The sequence below is a fragment of the Stylophora pistillata genome, chromosome 4, assembly GCF_964205215.1.
Source record: "Stylophora pistillata chromosome 4, jaStyPist1.2, whole genome shotgun sequence".
NCBI lineage: Eukaryota > Metazoa > Cnidaria > Anthozoa > Scleractinia > Pocilloporidae > Stylophora > Stylophora pistillata.
The window spans coordinates 41,768,452-41,787,508 of record NC_142522.1 but is presented as its reverse complement, the minus strand read 5'-3'; the positions used below and the strand labels follow the sequence as shown (position 1 = coordinate 41,787,508).

Here is a 19,057-nt window from a genome sequence, read left to right as displayed (position 1 = left end):
GAAGTGAAGCAACCTTTACTTCCCCGAAAATCGTCTTCTTTATCTTAGTTTCTATCTCCTGCTTTCACAGTGGCCGCTCAACACATCAAATACAAGCTCTTAGGTAAACTTCTCACATAAATAGAAAAAAATCCTCGTGCCGCCATCTTTGTGTTAAATTTTCGTCTTTTAATCTCGCACTTCTTTCGAACGTTTATCTCGCGCTTGACGCAAGAGTGATCTGTTCCCCTTGCGAGGAAACTGGTACGAGCCACCTTAAATTACACAAGGTATCTTCCTGATGACGATGAGAGAGCTTTTTTGCCATTAGCAACAGCATGTCTGGCAATATTACAGCTCCCAACAATTCATTCCAGTGAGAATAAGTTCAATAAAAGCTTGGATATTGCCCTAGAGTTTGAGAACCAGGGATTTGCTACTACTTAGCAACTTTGTAACTCAAAGCTAGGAAAAATACCAGTGAACTGCATTTTTCTGAAAATGCTTAAGTTGGCTTTACAGACTTGTAGTCATTCTCCTGTTAGTTTTGTTGTGTTACACAGAAATTATCGAACTACACTTTAAAAAAAAATTGCAAGTCCTAGACTGAGGGACTTAGAGCTGTTTTTCATTAACCATGGAATCAAAGTTGGAGAAGTAAATTATCAGAAGTGTAATGCAAAATGATTGAGTAAAAAACACCAACAAAATCAAAGGCAGAACACGGATTGTCAGAGTCACAAGCAGAAGTGCAAGAATAAACCAACCACATTGATTGATTCCATGTGTTTTCAGGAATCACAGGGTCAAACCCGAATGTCCAACTTTACATAATTTTCTCCTTGACAACAACTCCTCTCGAGACTCCTAATTTAATGAAAACCAGCCTTAAACAACTTTGTACAGTTTGTGGTTATCAATATATTGAGGAAAAGCTCTTTATTAATTACAAAGTTGGTGTTTTTCATAACATTTAAGACTTCTTAATAATCTTACTACATAGTTCTTGGAGAATTTCAGCATTACACTCACAAGTTATGCACTGATTAGCAGTTCTTTCCATAAATCTTTAATAATGTTGCATTTCAAAGCATGTTGGTTTACTATGCATGTGCAGTCAACAACTTTATACACAAAGGGGTACATGTACATGTACCAAATTATTCCTTAGTGTGCGGGTTTTGTAATTAACCTGCGTGAAGACGTCTCTTACTTCCTTTGTTGCATGCAGAAAAGGGTCCCTTTTCCACGTGCAACAAAGGAAATGGAAGCCGTCTTCACACAGGCTGTGTGCAATTTGCTAGCTGTAGTGCAATTGGTTTGCAGTTACAATAAATTGTTTTGGAAATCCTTGACTCCTCTTTGTTCCTACTCACTTGACCACTGTATCCTATTACATCTATACATTACCTAATACCTGCAAATGTAAGACAAGATTAAGGTAGATATCAAGTTCAAGACAGTGACTCTCAGCTAGGGGGTCATTCTGTTCCAGGTATGCATGTAGATCATTGTTTGCTATACTGGGTAATTCTATATCAGGAACCTCCACAGTCATTGTGTCATCGAAGAGTACACTGTTTCCACCCCACTGACAATCAGGTAGGGGCCCATTCCAATCTATGCCATAATCGGGAACATTGTCCACCTGTGGAAGAGAAAGTACTTGTAAATGGTCAGAAACAGTCAATCAGTTGGTCCTTTGTTCAAATGCTCAAATTGTATACAGTCAAGTAAATGAGAAGTAAATAAACACAAAATCCATAGAGAAAATTAACTTCCCTTAGGTGTGGCTAGACTGCCACACCCTAATGACTTCATTTTTACCATTGTTATTTTTTAACCTTCCTTAAGCAAAGTGCAGTGATTGGCCCTAAGTGTGTCTGCCTAAGCAGGACTGTACTTTTGTAGTCATAACCACAATACATAACCGTTTCCATTGTAGTAAGCTTTCTATCATAAGAATATATGTTTTGGCAGAGTTTTTTTAAAAATGAAGAAAATAAAACTATTGAGATAGCGCTTTCCCACAGTGATTTAAAACTCAGTAGTTATGTCAGAACAAAAGGAAGTAATTCAGAAAAAAAAAGACAGACCCACTAAGAACATTTGAAATTAGTCTTGAGCCATTATACAGCATTGATTAAAAACAACATGTACTTTCAACATACCAATAGTTGTGCTTGCTCTACAGAGAGAGAACATCCATGGAGACCCCATAACCATAATTGAGTTGGAGACATGTTTTCCTCTGTGGACATAGGGTGTTGATTACACCCTTCTGTAAACTCATGAAGATGGGCATTTATTCGTAGTTCAAACAAATATCTTAAAACAAACATGTGGAGATCATTGTCAATGTCCAAAAGCCCCTCAGATTCCATATGGTCAAAAAGGTTGAAGTAAATGAATGTACAACCTGAGAAAACATCTCTCCATAAACACTCAATTCGCTGATTATGACAACTTCTTCCAGCTATAAAACTTCCACGATCTGGCCCTCTGTCTGGATGTGTTAATAGATACCAAGCAACATCAACGTTTTCCACTCCTTGATCAGCTCGTACTCTTGAAGGCAGGCCATTTTCTTCAACTGCAGTTTTAAAAAGTTCAAGGACAGTCACTGCTTTGTTGTTACAACTGCAGTGCAAGTACATAATGCGCCTTGAGTATCCATCTATGCCACCATGTATTACAAACCCCCACCTGAAAATAAATTATACAAGATTGCTTGATATCAGTCATCACCACAACAACAACAGAACGACAAATGTTTTGGGGATGGTGGACACATTACACTCAATTTCAGGTGAAAATTTAAAGGGTGCATCAATTGTACATGCAAATGTAAAATAAATAATTTTTCTAAAAATTGTGCTAAACTGCCTGTTCAGCTTTGCTCTTCTTTGGTGAGTGAGTTACATTTCTTGGATAAAGCAACCTAATTATCCCTACATGGAAAATGTTTAACAGCTAAGGAAGTTGACACCATGATCATTCATATATTTGCTAAAGAGGTAGGGGTTTGTGATCACCATTATTATTATTATTATTATTATTATTATTATTATTATTATTATTATTATTATCTTTGTGATCACCTGCAGCATATATTAGCTACCTTATTAACTTGTGGTTTCCATCGATATGCCACAGTGAAAGGGGGGCCTGAACAAAGTATGTTCTGCGTCCGAATGCTGTAAGCTGTAATGCCCGCATTAAAATTTCTTCAGGACACAACCTTCTCATGCTGTCTCGAATATGATCCCATTGCACATTATGACCTCTTGCACGAAGGTGTCCACGCATGCTCCTATACCCACATCTGGGAAAGGTCTTCACAGTGTCTGAGCTTTTAAACGAATAGATAAGCCAAGTATTAAAAGCATATTTCAGTGCCAGATATCAGGGAAGGGGTTTTGCACCATCCCCATGACTCCCATGAGAAGTTTAAAATACAAGAACTGTCTTATTGCTAAATCACATTCAGTTCTTTTCTAATGAAAACAAAGTTACAAGAAGTCTCTTAATAGGAGGCCTAGTACCACAACCTCATTGCTGTTGAACCGGGAGACAACAAGACATGAATCAAAAGGAATATGGCAGAAAATGTACTGTAAAAAATGTTCCTGCTCTTTTTCCTGTTTTTCTCTATGCTGTTACTAATCTCAATATTCAGCTTACAAGAATTATTTTGGGTGAAAAATCGTTAACTATGTCATTTTATTTTATTCTTACTTTTGTTTTAATTGCTAAACTTTGGATGGGTTGGATGACACTAAATGGAGAAAAAAAAAAGATGGCCTAAAGTTCTCTCTTGGCATTTACTCAAAGATTTCTGCTTGATAATGGTTTAATATATTTCTTTTCTGCTATAGAAATGATTTACTTTACTTGAGTGACCCTGTGCTTAGTGTCTACGCAGTGAAAATACATGTACTGTATTTCTTCACCTAGAAGCTGAGACCCTAAAAGTTAGTGACCTTCTAAGACACATGTTGTCTGAAGAAAAAGCAAAATCATCACCTATAAGCCAACAGTGAAATTCTTGATTGTAATTGGGCCATTTGAATGAACGAAACTCATTGAAAGCATTGGTAAATGTCTCACTGAACACAAAATATAAAATTCAATGAATCAACATAAAAACAAAAAAAAAAGAGTGAATCAGAGAAGATGTCAATATAATATCAATTGATCCGACACAATGTATGAATACTACAACACCACTGCAGAAACCCATTAATAGTCTCGGTTATGGTAATCTAACAAATGAGTCAATGGAATATCTTGTGCAACACCAGAGAAGAGACTTCCTTCAGGCGAGCTTAACATCGCATTCCTTCATTAAAAATATACACTAACAAACCAGAGGTCCAAGGTGTGAATCCCAAAAGCCACAGTATGGGAGGAATTGAGATAGTTTTCTTGAGTATTGATACACCAATATTTCATTTATTTTAGTTCCATGCTTGTGGCATTGGCTGAAAATACATATTAAGACATCTAATTAGAGAAAATTACCAATTAAAACAAATGTCCATGATAAAACCTTGGACAACAAGGAACACTTGGTCAAGATGTCAGTATTGCTAATTCGGAGATTTATGAGCTTCCTTATATTTGAAATTGGTCATTTTGTTTCCCTTACTTATTTAAATAGGGCCATATTGTAAGCTCTTGGAAATAGCGTTCAGCCTCCTGCCTAACCAATAAATATTAACCGGTATACAGATGAATGTGAAGCAAGCATTGCAATCCCAAATATTATTGGAAGAACATTCATACTTACATAACTTCATCCAATTCTGCGTCGGTTGAAGAACTGTGCTTTTCAAAGTGAAGTTGATATTCACTCATGCGTCGTCGGATTGTCTTGGTCGACACACAGAAAAGTCGAGCAATTTGTTCGGGTGTAAAGTTGTTCTCGAGGTACTGTTCCAGGAGTTCTCTAGGAATATCTATGCTGGGACGACCCCTGCATCCTGTAAACCTAAATAATTGCAACCGCCTTTGTGATAAGTTGTACATATCACTGCCACCAAGGACAACCAACATGAAAAAATATTTCAAAAAAATACAAAATGTAACATTATCGTATAATTTAAAAAGGATTTTGGCTCTTGAATCAGTAGATTGTTCTTATTAAACTTCTTAGAAAGCAATTCATTGCGATCTTTTAATCCCCAAGCAGGAGATAACTTACGCGGGATCTCTTGCTTTAAAAGTTTCTTTGCGTAATTTGGGAAGCCCTACCAGGCGGTGGATATTGCGTTTGACCCCTTATGAGCTTAGGTATAGCTAGTATGACCCTCGATATATAAATTTCATCGATTACCTGCCAATCAAAATCTAGTTTAGGAAGGAATTTACATCCAAAAGGACATTCTCATTATAAAGCCGGTGGCTTTTATCAAGATGAAATGGGTCAAGTAAGATGTAAGAATTGTAGCACGGGTACGTACGTTCCAGAATCGCGTCATCCAGGAAAATCTCCCTCTGATTGTTTTGCGTGTTCATATGGTAAGGATCATACCAAGGTTTACTAATAGGCAATAAATAATATTGCCGATGCTTACAAAAGTTTAAGTAGATAGTGTAGTTCTGTCCCTCCAATCAGAAAATCAAAGGCATTGGTTTCTTTAGAGCTCTTGATGACCAAAGCTCATTGGGGTTTTCTTCAAGACATTAATTCCGGCGATTAGTGCATAACGACAGGCAAATTTACAGTAAAACAGTATTGTGTTTCCTGTGACGGAAAACAATTAACATTAGCAGGTGTCCCACTAAGTGCCGGTCACTGACTGATGACCCGGAAGTTTAACCCCTTGACCCCTAAGAGTGACAAGTATCTAATTTCTCCTGACAATATCAGCCCTGAATCGTTCATTCATTAAGGTCAGGAGAATAAAGGAAATAATCGCCAACTTAAGAAACGCTTGATTGTTAAGCAAATTCTCCTGGTCAGCACCTTAGGAAACGTATGGAGAACAGTATGGAGAAGACGCAGGGTTAAGAAAATACTTCTTTCTTGAGAGTTACTTTTCACATTGTAAATTAAGCTTTTCTTCTTCTTCCTTGTTTTAATTCTTTTCTAGTATTTGGGGGGTCAATTTTTTATCACCTTGACACTGATAAATGCCTGTACATTTTTTAAAAAAAAAATTAAGTGAAACCTAAACCCTCTGGCTGCTTAAGCTAGTTATACTCAAATTATGGACCGTCTAACTATTGCAGCGGATCGTCTTCTAATGCTTTATCGTGACATTTTGTAATGATAAACGTATTCAATGACTGATTGTTTTTAGTTTTTAGTCTTCCATGAATAGCTTAGCTTGAGAGAGTATTATCACCCTCTTCAGAATGAATTTTCCTTCTCTTCCTCCACTGAATAGGAAACTCGTTTGTCACTGTATATTCTAGGCAGGAACAGGTCTGAAAACTACTCACTGAGGAACTTTAGGCTGCCAAGATGACCTTTTTGTTTTATGAGATTTGAGGAACTGTTTCTCTAGTACAAAAATGTTTATGTTATTCTATTTACAATGGGACATAACATTTTCAATAACGAGCGAGGTATACAAGGACCATATGTAACTTTTTATCTGTTCAAATTTCATCGAAGATTTTTTTTTAAATAATTATTGTCGAGTTGTCTTGACTGAATTAAGGAAGACTTTCTGAGTCAAAACTGAAGGTTAAATTTTATTAAAGTACTCATCGCATTTTGGTAAATTAAAAGTGTCCTTTAACTAAGTTACGTGAGGTTTGGAAACGGATGTTTTTATTCATAAGCAAAGTGTAGTTTATAACGATGCCAATATGCGAATACTAATGCAGTGATGTAATACGCTCGGGATTTACAGGCATATATACAGCGTGTGTTTAATTTATTATTTCAGTTCTTTCCGGTTACCACCTTCAATAAACGGATTTCATTTTAACCAAGGTTTACTATACAAGGTTATCTTGGTTTGCTAATTGCAATGTAACATTTTTGTGCTTCATATTTGTGAATTTCTTGGAGGGACAAAAAAAAAACTAGAGTAGCACAAAGAGACAAAAATATCTTAAGATTTGCAAATCGTTTGAGTCACTTTTGATCAAATTTTAAGCCACGAGGACACGAAGGTAAATTAACAAATAGAGAAGCCTTGACTGTGCTCTTTTCTCTTGTAAAGCACGCAGGAAGTTTCTAGAGCACATAATAAGTATATGGAAAAACACTCGACTACGTTTCGTGTTTCTCCCCACCTCTGTTTTGTTTTAAACACGAAACTATATATACTATAAAAGTGTTAATTGTGTTTGATATTTTTTTGTTTACGTAAGTTTACGATCTAACTGAGAGTGAAAACCTTTAGCACTCAGACTGTCCATTTCGTTCCCCCTTTGAGGGTTTTCGTCTCTACATCCGTCATAATAATGCAAGTTACGGCGCTTGGCATGTTTACAAACCTTTGTTTTAAACAACAACAAACACATGAAACATATGTATGAACTGCGGTTATGAGACGTATATGTGAACGATCCTTCGCAGTAAAGCACTATTTGAGCAATAGTGAAAATCAGACCTGAAAAAAAAAAAAAAAAAAAAAAAAAAAAAAAGATTTCAGGCCTGTACGGGATTCGAACCACTGACCTCTGCGATACTAGTGCAGCGCTCTACCAATTGAGCTAACAAGCCAACTGGGAGCAGGCCATCAAATTAATTCGACATAAACCCGTAGATGATAAATCAAACAACAACAATTGCTCAAATAGTGCTTTACTGCGAAGGATCGTTCACATATACGTCTCATAACCGCAGTTCATACATATGTTTCATGTGTTTGTTGTTGTTTGATTTATCATCTACGGGTTTATGTCGAATTAATTTGATGGCCTGCTCCCAGTTGGCTTGTTAGCTCAATTGGTAGAGCGCTGCACTAGTATCGCAGAGGTCAGTGGTTCGAATCCCGTACAGGCCTGAAATTTTTTCAGGTCTGATTTTCACTATTGCTCAAGTAGTGCTTTACTGCGAAGGATCGTTCACATATACGTCTCATAACCGCAGTTCATACATATGTTTCATGTGTTTGTTGTTGTTTGATTTATCATCTACGGGTTTATGTCGAATTAATTTGATGGCCTGCTCCCAGTTGGCTTGTTAGCTCAATTGGTAGAGCGCTGCACTAGTATCGCAGAGGTCAGTGGTTCGAATCCCGTACAGGCCTGAAATTTTTTTCAGGTCTGATTTTCACTATTGCTCAAATAGTGCTTTACCGCGAAGAATCGTTCACATATACGTCTCATAACCGCAGTTCATACATATGTTTCATGTGTTTGTTGTTGTTTGATTTATCATCTACGGGTTTATGTCGAATTAATTTGATGGCCTGCTCCCAGTTGGCTTGTTAGCTCAATTGGTAGAGCGCTGCACTAGTATCGCAGAGGTCAGTGGTTCGAATCCCGTACAGGCCTGAAATTTTTTTCAGGTCTGATTTTCACTATTGCTCAAATAGTGCTTTACTGCGAAGGATCGTTCACATATACGTCTCATAACCGCAGTTCATACATATGTTTCATGTGTTTGTTGTTTGATTTATCATCTACGGGTTTATGCCGAATTAATTTGATGGCCTGCTCCCAGTTGGCTTGTTAGCTCAATTGGTAGAGCGCTGCACTAGTATCGCAGAGGTCAGTGGTTTGAATCCCGTACAGGCCTGAAATTTTTTTCAGGTCTGATTTTCACTATTGCTCAAATAGTGCTTTACTGCGAAGGATCGTTCACATATACGTAAACCTTTGTTTTGTTATTCGGTTGCTACTTGCCGACCTGCTTATTCGAAATTTCTTTTTCAATTAACGAAAAAAACCTCAGTAGACATGGCACAAATTGGCTGATAGCGGGACAGCTTTAGCTCATTTCCATGCTCTATAATCTGATAGAGCACGCCCTTTCATTCAACCAATGACAGCAGCCGTTGTATCAGAACTTTATTATAATATTTGGTAGGTCACCGATCTCCCATGTTTCACGGACATCAACTTACCAGGTGGGATTGTTAGGGCAGCATCAACTATAGCTCCAAAAGGAATGAAACGCCATGGAGTAAATTTTAATATTTTCTGCTTTATCTTACGAGCCTCTCACGAATACAAGAAGTAAAATGGTTTGAACCCAGGAGCCATGTTTGATGGTGTTAGCCTGATCTTCTGGGTGAGATTAGTACTGGGGAGTGTTACTGCTGTAACGGCTGGCTTTTCGGAAATCTTCGTACGTCGAAGTCACCATCTGAGTTGAGCGCCGTCAATACATATTGACTTCCGCTAAGAGCGTCGCGTCGAAACCTCAATCCATTTAGGGACTACTCTCAGTCGGATGATCGGACTTCACGATCTAAGAATGCGAGCATTGACCTTATTGTGGATTTAAATATTTGAAAACAAGTTTTTGAGAGTCAGTCACAAATCAATTGAGGTAATACAGAAAAGAAACAATAGAGAGTAGACACAAAAGCATTAGCTCAAAAGGGTTTTTTCTTTGAGTGATCCTAACCTGTTTTAGTAATAGTTGACATCTTTTCACGCGCTTGTTCATAAGGTATTTCGAATAAATGTTTATTTTGGGCGGGTAAGAATCGATCGGCGGTTTGGGTACGAACCGACTCAAACTTGGGTAGAGATCAATTGCATTTGGGTACAAAGCGACCGTGGGCACAAGACGACCGGATACTTTTTTTTTATTTATTTTTTTTTTATGCCGTTGTTGAGTTAAGCCTTGATTTATGACATAATAGAAAGAAAAGACAAAAGAAATGTTGACAAAGACGACGATAATCAAAACTTTTCTGTTGACGGTCATACCATTGAGAGAATGGGGAAAATACGGCTTTTGGGAGTTTAAATCGATGAAAAATTGAGTTTTACTAGTCATATCAGTGATCTATGCTCTAAGGTCAGTCAAAGAGTAGGGGTCCTACTGCGGCTACGCAATTTGATACCCTGTAATGCTAAACTATCACTTTACAGGTCTTCATTTTGCCCCATCTAACCTTCTGTACTTACTATTAATCAATCCTGCCATTATTGTTATTTAAGTAAATCGAATGATGTGGCATTAGTTTTCGTTTATAACTGATCTATTTTATCGTTGCAGTAACCAGAACTTGGACATAAGAAGGCATCTATGAACCCATTAAACCTAGCTTTTAGGCATCGTAATCTAAAAATATGACTGTAAATAAGGGACCGATCATTATTCATCGTAGGGGGAGTGGGGCGGTGGAGGGTTTTACTGTGTTTTGATAAAATCTCCCCCCCCCCCCACCGGTCACCTGATTACCTCTGTGACATTTTATAATATACCCTCATTGGCAATTTACTGGCGGTCAAATTTCTTGAATTCTTAAATTTTGATCCGAAATGTGAATATTTTTATCATTTTACTTGGTATGATAATATCGTCCCAAGTCAAATGTCCATTAGTTCGTTTTAAATAAGGGATAAAATATATATATCTTATTAACCAAGCGCGAGGGCCGTACTGGGAGAATATCGGCCCAAGGTCTTGACAGTACGGACTGAGTGCAGCGAGGTCCGTACAAAAAAGACCGAGGGCCGATGTTCTTCCAGTACGATCCCGAGCAAGCTTGGTTAATAAGAGATTTATTATACGACTGAAGTTCAAAGGGACACGTATCATTCGGGACCATTCGGGACAGTGCCCGGTCCAATACTGAGAGAATATTGACCGGCAATAGAGCATTTTGATTGGTTGATTTTAGTTATTGGCCCTCTGTCTGCCCGAGTCGTGTAATAATTATGAGATAGTGCTCAATTTTGCTCTGTCCTTTTTTCTTTTTTTCTTTTTCCTGTGAAAATGCGTTTTTTTTTTCACTCTGAAAAAGGAAATAAGAAGCCTAAACTACGCCTTGTTAACCTATGTCAACGTAAAAAAATCGACACAAATGTATCAAAACTGGTAATTATTCACTAGCTAAAACGAATGTTCTTCATCCAAATCAGTTACAAATCGCAAAATCTTTTCGATACTCAGTGCACATAAGAAACTTCAGGGTGTAAACCGTTGTAGCTATCAAGGTATGAATCGTATAAGCGCTTTATACCCTGACGTTTTTTACGTTACAATAGTTAAAACTATTTTGAATACTTTGCAGTGATGAAAAATGGGTTTTTAATAGCCCATTTTCAACCGAGATGCCTTGCGCGCCCAGATCATTTTTCATATTTGAAAAATACGCTTTTTTCCTCGAAGTTGCGGAATCGCTTTGATATCTTCTTCCATTTTACTAATTAGGACTTTCAAAGTTCCATTTTGAATCATGTGCGAACAACAAACTATCGTAGTATCCATATCAGTAAATAGTTTTTGTATGTATGTAAGACTTTATTTATTGAGGATAGCACGTGATAGTGCACAAACACTAATAAACTTGTGGTCCTCCTAATTACAATAAATATATAAATACAATAGAATCATTAATATATTGAAAAAAAAAAAAAAAAAAAAAAAAAAAAAGATTACAAATATAAATAAAAATTTAGCTAATTACAAATAATATTTAATAGATAAAATAAATAATACAAGATAATATAAACAAGTAAGAATATATAAAACTACTATCAATAAAATTTACCGATTAAAATGAGCTAAGCATGATTTGTCATCATAATAATATTTAAATACATTGTCTTTAAAGGCCTTAAGTGTATTAGACTTTTTTAATTCAGGCTTTAACTGATTCCATAATTTTATGGCAGAAACTAGAAAAGTTTTCCCTCCTTCTCTGGCCCTTTTAAACTTAGGTAATAAAAAGTTGTATTTACAAAATCTAGTGTTGCGTGAATGTACTGAACTTAATAATCTTAAGCTATCATTAAGATAATTAGGTACACAATAATTAATCCTTTTAAATAGTATTGAACATTTAGCTATCTTAGTAGAGTTATAAAATGGTATCCACTTTAAACGATTGAATAGCATAACTGATGAACTACGTGGTTCAGCATCTAATAAAACCCTAGCAGCTCTCTTTTGTAGCCTAAGTATTCTTAAAAGAGATTCATTAGAGCAAAGTGACTGCCATGCAACATTGGCATAATCAAATAATGGCTTAATCAAACTATTATAAAATAAAAGTCTTTGGTTAAATGGTAAACAAAGTTTGATCTTATTCAAAATTCCAATTCTTTGTGAAATTTTTTTGCACAGTCTGTCAACATAAGTGTTCATTGATAAATCGTGGTCAATGTCTATACCAAGAAGTTTAGCTGAGGGTACTTGTTCCAATGATACACCATTCATAGTTTTAAGAGATAAATTAAAACCATCTGGAAGTTTCTTCCCAAGGCGTTTGCCTGTGACCAGTAGTGTTTTAGTCTTTTTTTCATTGAGAGGAAGTTTATTGGTGTGCGTCCAGCATTCAATTTCCTTCAAAGAAGCAGCTAGTGAATCTTGTAGAGAATCAACCGCTGAGATATCTGCCGATAATGTCAGTGTGGTGTCATCAGCATAGAGATCCAGGTCAGCACCATTAACATGTAGAGGCAAATCATTGATATAAATGACAAAAAGTAAAGGGCCAAGGATACTACCCAGTGGAACACCATGCCTCACAAGAGCAGAGTCAGATGTCACATTATCAAGAGCAATAAATTGATGTCTATCAGTCAAGTATGAACTAAACCATTTACGTGCAACTGGAGTTAAACCATAGGCATTCAGCTTTTGCAAAAGAATTTCACGGTCAACCATATCAAAAGCTTTCCTGTAATCAACTAAAAGAAGACCGCTGACTTGATCATTGTCTAGATTAAATAACAAATTGTCTATGACTCGTATAAGAGCAGTGTCTGTTCCATGGTGTTTCCGAAAACCTGACTGTAAAGGGTACAATAGATTGTTTTCACATAAGTAATTATAGAGATGATCGTGTATATGACGTTCCAGAATCTTTGACAAAACTGGTAATATCGAAATGGGTCGATAATTGTCCGGATCCTCACGGTCCCCAGATTTAAACAACGGAATAACTTTCGCTATTTTCCAACAATCAGGGAATACACCAGAATTAATTGAAATATTCAAGATTTGAGTAATTGAATAAGCAATAGCTGGTCCTGCTATTTTCAGATATCTTGCACATATCTTGTCAATACCCATAGCTTTGTTTGTTTTGAGTCCTAACAGAGCACCCAGCACAAAATCTTTGGTAACAGGAGGAATATTGAAAAGAACATCCGGATCTTTTCTTGAACAAACAAAGTTTTCAACCTTTGAATTGCAATAAGGTACATTAGGTAGTAGATTCCTCAGTGAATCAGCAATTGAAGTGAAGTGATCATTAAACTTTCCAGCCAAAACAACATTTGGCGTCTCAACTGATTTTGATACATCGCCCATTAGCGATTTTATGGTTTTCCAGATCTTTTTAGAGTTTCCCTTGTTGTTGTTGAAACAGGTGTTATAGTATTTATATTTCGCACTGCGAATCATGTTTACAACTTTATTCCTCGCAATTTTGAAGCAGTTCCAATCCGTGACACAACGACTTTGCCTTGCTTTACGTAGTAAAGAATCCCTTCTGCGAAGCGCTTGTAAAATATTCACAGTCATCCATGGAGCTTGATTTTGTTTGGCTACTTTTTTTGCTCGCCACGGACAGTGGGCATCCAAGATGTTATTGAACAGACCCATCCATGCATTTAAGATATCAGTTAAATCGTCAAAAACAAATGCAGTATTCCAAGGAACTTCTTGGAGGTCGGAAACGAAAGCGGATTTGTCAAAATGCTTCGTATTACGATATTGAATCGTTAGAGATTTATTTTGACGCTTGGCGTTATCCTCATATAAACGAACTCCAAATACAGGCAAATGATCTGACAGCCCATTGTTTTTGACGACAATAGACTTAATTCTTTCAGGAAAATTTGACAATACAAAGTCAAGACAGGTTCCGCTTGATGGTCGAGTAACTTCAGTAATGAGCTGTTTGAAATTCATGTTAGAAAAGGCACGTCCCAAGGGATGTTTCTTGTACGCCGGAGAAATAAAATTAATGTTGATATCGCCAGTAATGATGGTTTCTAAATTTAATAGATAAACTGATTCCAACATATTCTCGATGGCCTCATCCTCTGACAAATTAGTTGAAGGAGGTCTGTAAATGCCGGCGAATAAAATGGGACGGTTAGATTTGAATGGAAAGACCTCCAACCACAATGCTTCTATACCACTATGCTCAATGTCGACTCTCCTTCGATGTTTCAGATCGTCATTCACATAAATTAGAACCCCACCACCATATTTCAGGCCCATCCGATCCTTTCGGTGCACTGTAAAGCCAGAGACTGAGTATAGACAATCTGAGAGGAGCGGTTTCAAAAACGTCTCATTGACTGACAAAATATCCAAACGTGGTCGACCATCTTCATTAAGAAGGAACAATTTTATTTGTTCTAGTTTTGTAGTCGTAAGCCTGTTGACATTCCAAGAACCAAAGCGTATGCCTTTATGACCAAGATGTAGGTTAAAGTAGTCAAAGTCATCAGATGATGTTGATTTAGGCCCAGGATGGGTCTCAATATCCCCACAGCAAACCAACAAAAATGAGATTATAACAGGATTAAAGGAAGCATGACAGTTAGACGAGTACGTAATTCTCCTGCGTAGAAATCTAATCCTCTTGATTCTTATAAATGACCAGGAATTAGAACGATGTTTGTAAGTATATGCTGGATTTATACGATGTTTGTAGGTATATGCAGGATCGCGATCGTAATGAAGAAATTCATGGTCGTAAAATGGTGGTTTCTTTCCAGATAACGGGAGTATATCGTCACAGAATACACCGATTTCAAAATAGCGTTCCTTTCCCAAGTTAGAAGCAAAAGGTGCTGATTGTATTAGAGCCAAGGCCAGCATATGGTCTCCAAGGATAGCCTGTGATAGAATGAAAATTTCCAAGGAGTCAGTGGAACAATAATCTCCAAGTGGAAAGGTGTTGTAAGAAGCAAAACGTGCTGATTGTTTTTGAGCCAAAGCCAACATAGGGTCTCCAGGGACAGTCGGTGATGAAATGCAAATTTCCAAGGAGTCGGTGAAGCAATAATCTCCAAGTGGAAAGGTCAGGTTTTCATGACAAAAAATGAGTGGTCCCAGCATCCAAGATGGCAAAATTTTTCCTCTTGTGTTCACACAATCCTCGAGTTGGTCCGCTTGAAGAATTAGACCATTAAACAGCATGAAAATGGCCAAGACTGCGGATCCGAAAAACGCGTGTCCGCCCATAATTAATGGCAATGGATCTCTATGATTTAATTCTTACATGTATGACGGTAAAAAACGTCATTTGAAATGTTGATGCCGCCGAAGAAGCGGTATAGAGTAAGGCCGCGTCTGCCCGGCTCGGCAAAGGTTATTCGACTTGGAGAGTCTGTGTATGATTTATGGACGACAAGGAAAACAACAATGGGTTTCGGTAACACTACAGACAGTGCTTTTGCAGAAATGTTATTGCATTGTTCCTACGATGGAACTAGAGACTCCGGGAAGATTTTTTCGAGGTGAGAATAATTATTTGACTGATTTTTACTTGAGATCCTGAGATATGTATGTAAGCGATCTCATTTGTACAAGTCATTATTCTATAATTGAAATGCGTAAAGTAAATCAGTTTTGGCCAATATTGGTTATTTGTTTATAATTTATTTAGTGTTGAAGCCGAACAATTTCTTTCAACATCAAGTAAGCTTTGTACAAGTTTTATACACAGACTCGATTTATGATTTTTCAGTCTTAAATATTTAGCTGCAAATTTGTTTACTGTGTTTTTCACCAAATCTTTGTTTTTCTTTTTAATAGTATTTGTGAATGACGATCAGATTTCGCCATTTAACAATAGCGCGATTCCAAAACAAAAACAAACGACTGCAAAGGATCTGGGATGAAAATGGGCCTTTAAATACAGGGGTATTATAACAGAACTTTTGACGAGAAACTCAGACCGACACACCAGAACCAGTCGCTATGGAAAATATAACTCAGTGTGCCCCTCCTATAATAGAAAAACGGAAAGGGGGACGAACGTATCAGGCCAGTGGAGCAAAACTTTGGAACAGCATCCCTTTAGACATTGGAAAGAAACACTCCATTGGCTCTTTTAAATGTTCTGCTCGAAAATTTTTTTATTTAAGAACTCTTAGCTTAGTTTTTTGTTGTGCATACGCAGATTTAGATTTATTTTTTTATTATTATCTTATAAGTGTAAATAGTTTTTGATTTTTAACCTATGATAGAGGGCCACTGGTGTAGTGTATAGGATGCCAACGAGCATGAAATATGCGCGCTGTAATGCGAGGCGTGATGGTGTGATGTAATACCCTCGAGACCTGCATATATACAGCATGTGTTTAATTATTTAGTGAGTTCTCTTAGGTACGTGAATAAAACCGATTTCATTTTAACCGCTGTGTACTACAACTGGCTCGTCAGTTTTTAACTGTTATGTGTTACCCTCTGTAAATAAAGTTGTTACCTACTTGCTCACTTACTTACTAGGGGTCTATCAATAATAATCTTGTTCATTGTGCGGCATCGATAAGTCGAAAATGTTCATGGATAGCATTGCAGAGACAGAAAACTTGTATGGAGAGCACTGTAGACGTGCCTATTTTTTAAATTAAACATTGATTTAGGCTGCCCTTAAATTTTAACCGTTTGTAACCTTCTTATTGCAAAAGAAGTTGGTTGCAAAATTAGTTCAAAAATGCACGAACTTATTATATTAGGGAAGCCAAAATTATGAAAACGAAGCAGTAGAATACAAAATGTAAGTTATCTGAAAACGCCCTTATAAATTCAGCGAATAGCTTCAATGAGCTTTCTACCTTAAGGGAAACATCATACAAATTAAGACAACTTAATGTTAATCTGCGTTTAATGAGGCCATCTTCTTTTCTTGATTGTGAAGTTGTCTGTCAGTTTGTCACAACTGAATTAAATCCCCCGAGATCTTGTTGGTCGGTGAAACTCGATTATACATATTGCGTATTAGTGGCCTTAAATTTCAGATCGTAGCGGAAGATGTTTTTTATGCGTTTTTCCATTCTGGCTCTCTTATGTCCGCAGGGGTGCAATGCATAGGGCCCACCTACTTGAAGGCTGCTTATCAACTATTTTAAATTGTTGCATTTTGACATGATGTGTCCATTTCCCAAATGTTTGGTACCAGACTGTGAAAAAATACTGTTGGTTTGAAGGTTTTTGGTTTTTGGTTTTTGTTTTTGTTTTTTGCTTTTCTTTTTTTTTTTCTAAGAAGGATTTAATTTATTTCGTGGTTAGGTCTAAGGTGTAAATAGCTTACGCTCTCCTCCCGGCTATAATTAAGTCTATTAGTTTGTTGTACAAAAAGTGTGTCTTACAAGGAAATTTCACTGATGGGGGAGAGGGAGGGGGGAGACCAGGTGCATTTTTGAGTGAAGTTGTTTTTAATTGATTGCAAAAAAATTGTCACCTCCGTTCGGCAGAAGTTTGTCACCATAGTAACCGACACGTATCATTCGTTTCAAACTGTACAAGTGAATAAATAGCCATGTCTATAAAGTTGAGTTTCTTATACAACCTCATACAACCAAATCAGCCAATATTCAGAAGTGCTTTGGCTCCCACCTAGAAAGGCTGAAAACCCGAAAGCTACAAAAAGTTTGGGCAAAATTTATTTTTATATCTATACATATTTTTACTTCAATGATAATTACTGGATTATAAGCGTACATAATCAGAAGTGGTAGGAAACTCAACTATCAGACTCAAGATGAATTCGATAGCAAGAAAAAACCTAATGGCTTTTTGAAGTTTTTTCAAAGAATGTTCGCCATAGGACCCTTTCGGGAGGATGAAAAACGTTGTCTCATATCCGGGAAACACCCTTTCAGAAATAGCATGGGTCGGTAAAATTTAACACATTTTACAATCTTTGACAATGAAAAACTGCGATAAAATATTATAAAGCATGACACGACGTTTCGTCGTTTCCAGAACGTCATTATCAAGTAAACTAAAATAATAAAATCGAGTATATATATAATGAAGCGGTGAATAAATTACAAAACGTTAAAAGTTAAACAAAGAGTTTAGCTCGTTAACTTTTAACGTTTTGTAATTTATTCACCGCTTCATTATATATATACTCGATTTTATTATTTTAGTTTACTTGATAATGACATTCTGGAAACGTCGAAACGTCGTGTCATGCTTTATAATATTTTATCGCAGTTTTTCATTGTCAAATGTTTTACCAAATCTTTGCTTATTCGAATTTTACAATCTAATGGTTTTATTTCTGGAGAAGACAATCTGTAAGGTCAGTTTAGTTTAGTACATAAACTGCCCGAAATTACATAATTTCACGATGCCAACGAAGTAGAATGTGACTAGTTTTTAAGCAGTTCATTGCAGTTAAACTGGAGTTCACCATCCACTAACCTTCTTTTAAAAGGCCATTCATTTAATGGCCAAGTTTATGAGTCATTCGTGATTCGTAGAGCGGGCCTTAACAAGGCTTCAAATCAAATAGCCTACAGTAGATCTCCGGTGAAACATGTCTCCTTGTTCTTTTACAAATTATAATTAACTTTGAGCTCATTGTATTTATTGAACGACTTTATAGCTATTTCCAATTAACAATCAAAAAATCAAATACTGACAAGAAGGAATAAATTTATTGATCTTTGGCAAAAATTTTGCTGAAACTTACAATTTAGACCGGCGAGTCACGGAAACTCAGAGATCTCTTCGCTAACTTATTAAAATCAATTAAAGGAAACTGTGAACTAGTCGTGGATACATTGCGTTTGAATGAGTTTTGAAGATAATTAAATTCCAATGTGTAGTGTTTAGACATTTCGTTACCGTTATATAGATTTATCGGTGCTGTAACATGGCGTGCCCGCTGGTGCAGATTAAAGAAACCGTTAAGTTTATCTGCATTTATCTGGTATTAACAGGCCATCATTACACAATGGGTGATTCCTGGATCCATTTGAAACTACTTGGTATTACTCTGAAATG

At 36.6% G+C, this 19,057-nt stretch overlaps 1 protein-coding gene across 1 annotated transcript; it reads right to left on the bottom strand.

Annotated features, from left to right (window-relative positions):
• Positions 1 to 835: 835 nt before the first annotated feature.
• LOC148733803 (uncharacterized) lies at positions 836 to 5,031 on the bottom strand. The gene is made up of 4 exons (XM_088758809.1): positions 4,772 to 5,031; positions 3,101 to 3,331; positions 2,151 to 2,685; positions 836 to 1,627 (listed from the first exon to the last, which is right to left on the bottom strand). The coding sequence occupies exons 1-4, from the start codon at positions 5,008 to 5,010 to the stop codon at positions 1,379 to 1,381; spliced, it is 1,254 nt and encodes a 417-aa protein (XP_088614935.1). The 5' UTR covers positions 5,011 to 5,031; the 3' UTR covers positions 836 to 1,378.
• Positions 5,032 to 19,057: the final 14,026 nt, after the last annotated feature.

Coding starts and splice junctions, on each gene's coding strand:
- LOC148733803 (XM_088758809.1), bottom strand. CDS start 5,010: ATGTACAACTTATCACAAAGGCGGTTGCAATTATTTAGGTTTACAGGA. Junction 3,332..4,771: donor GCAGAATTGGATGAAGTTAT/GTAAGTATGAAT, acceptor TTCGTTTAAAAG/CTCAGACACTGTGAAGACCT. Junction 1,628..2,150: donor TAGAGCAAGCACAACTATTG/GTATGTTGAAAG, acceptor TCTCTTCCACAG/GTGGACAATGTTCCCGATTA.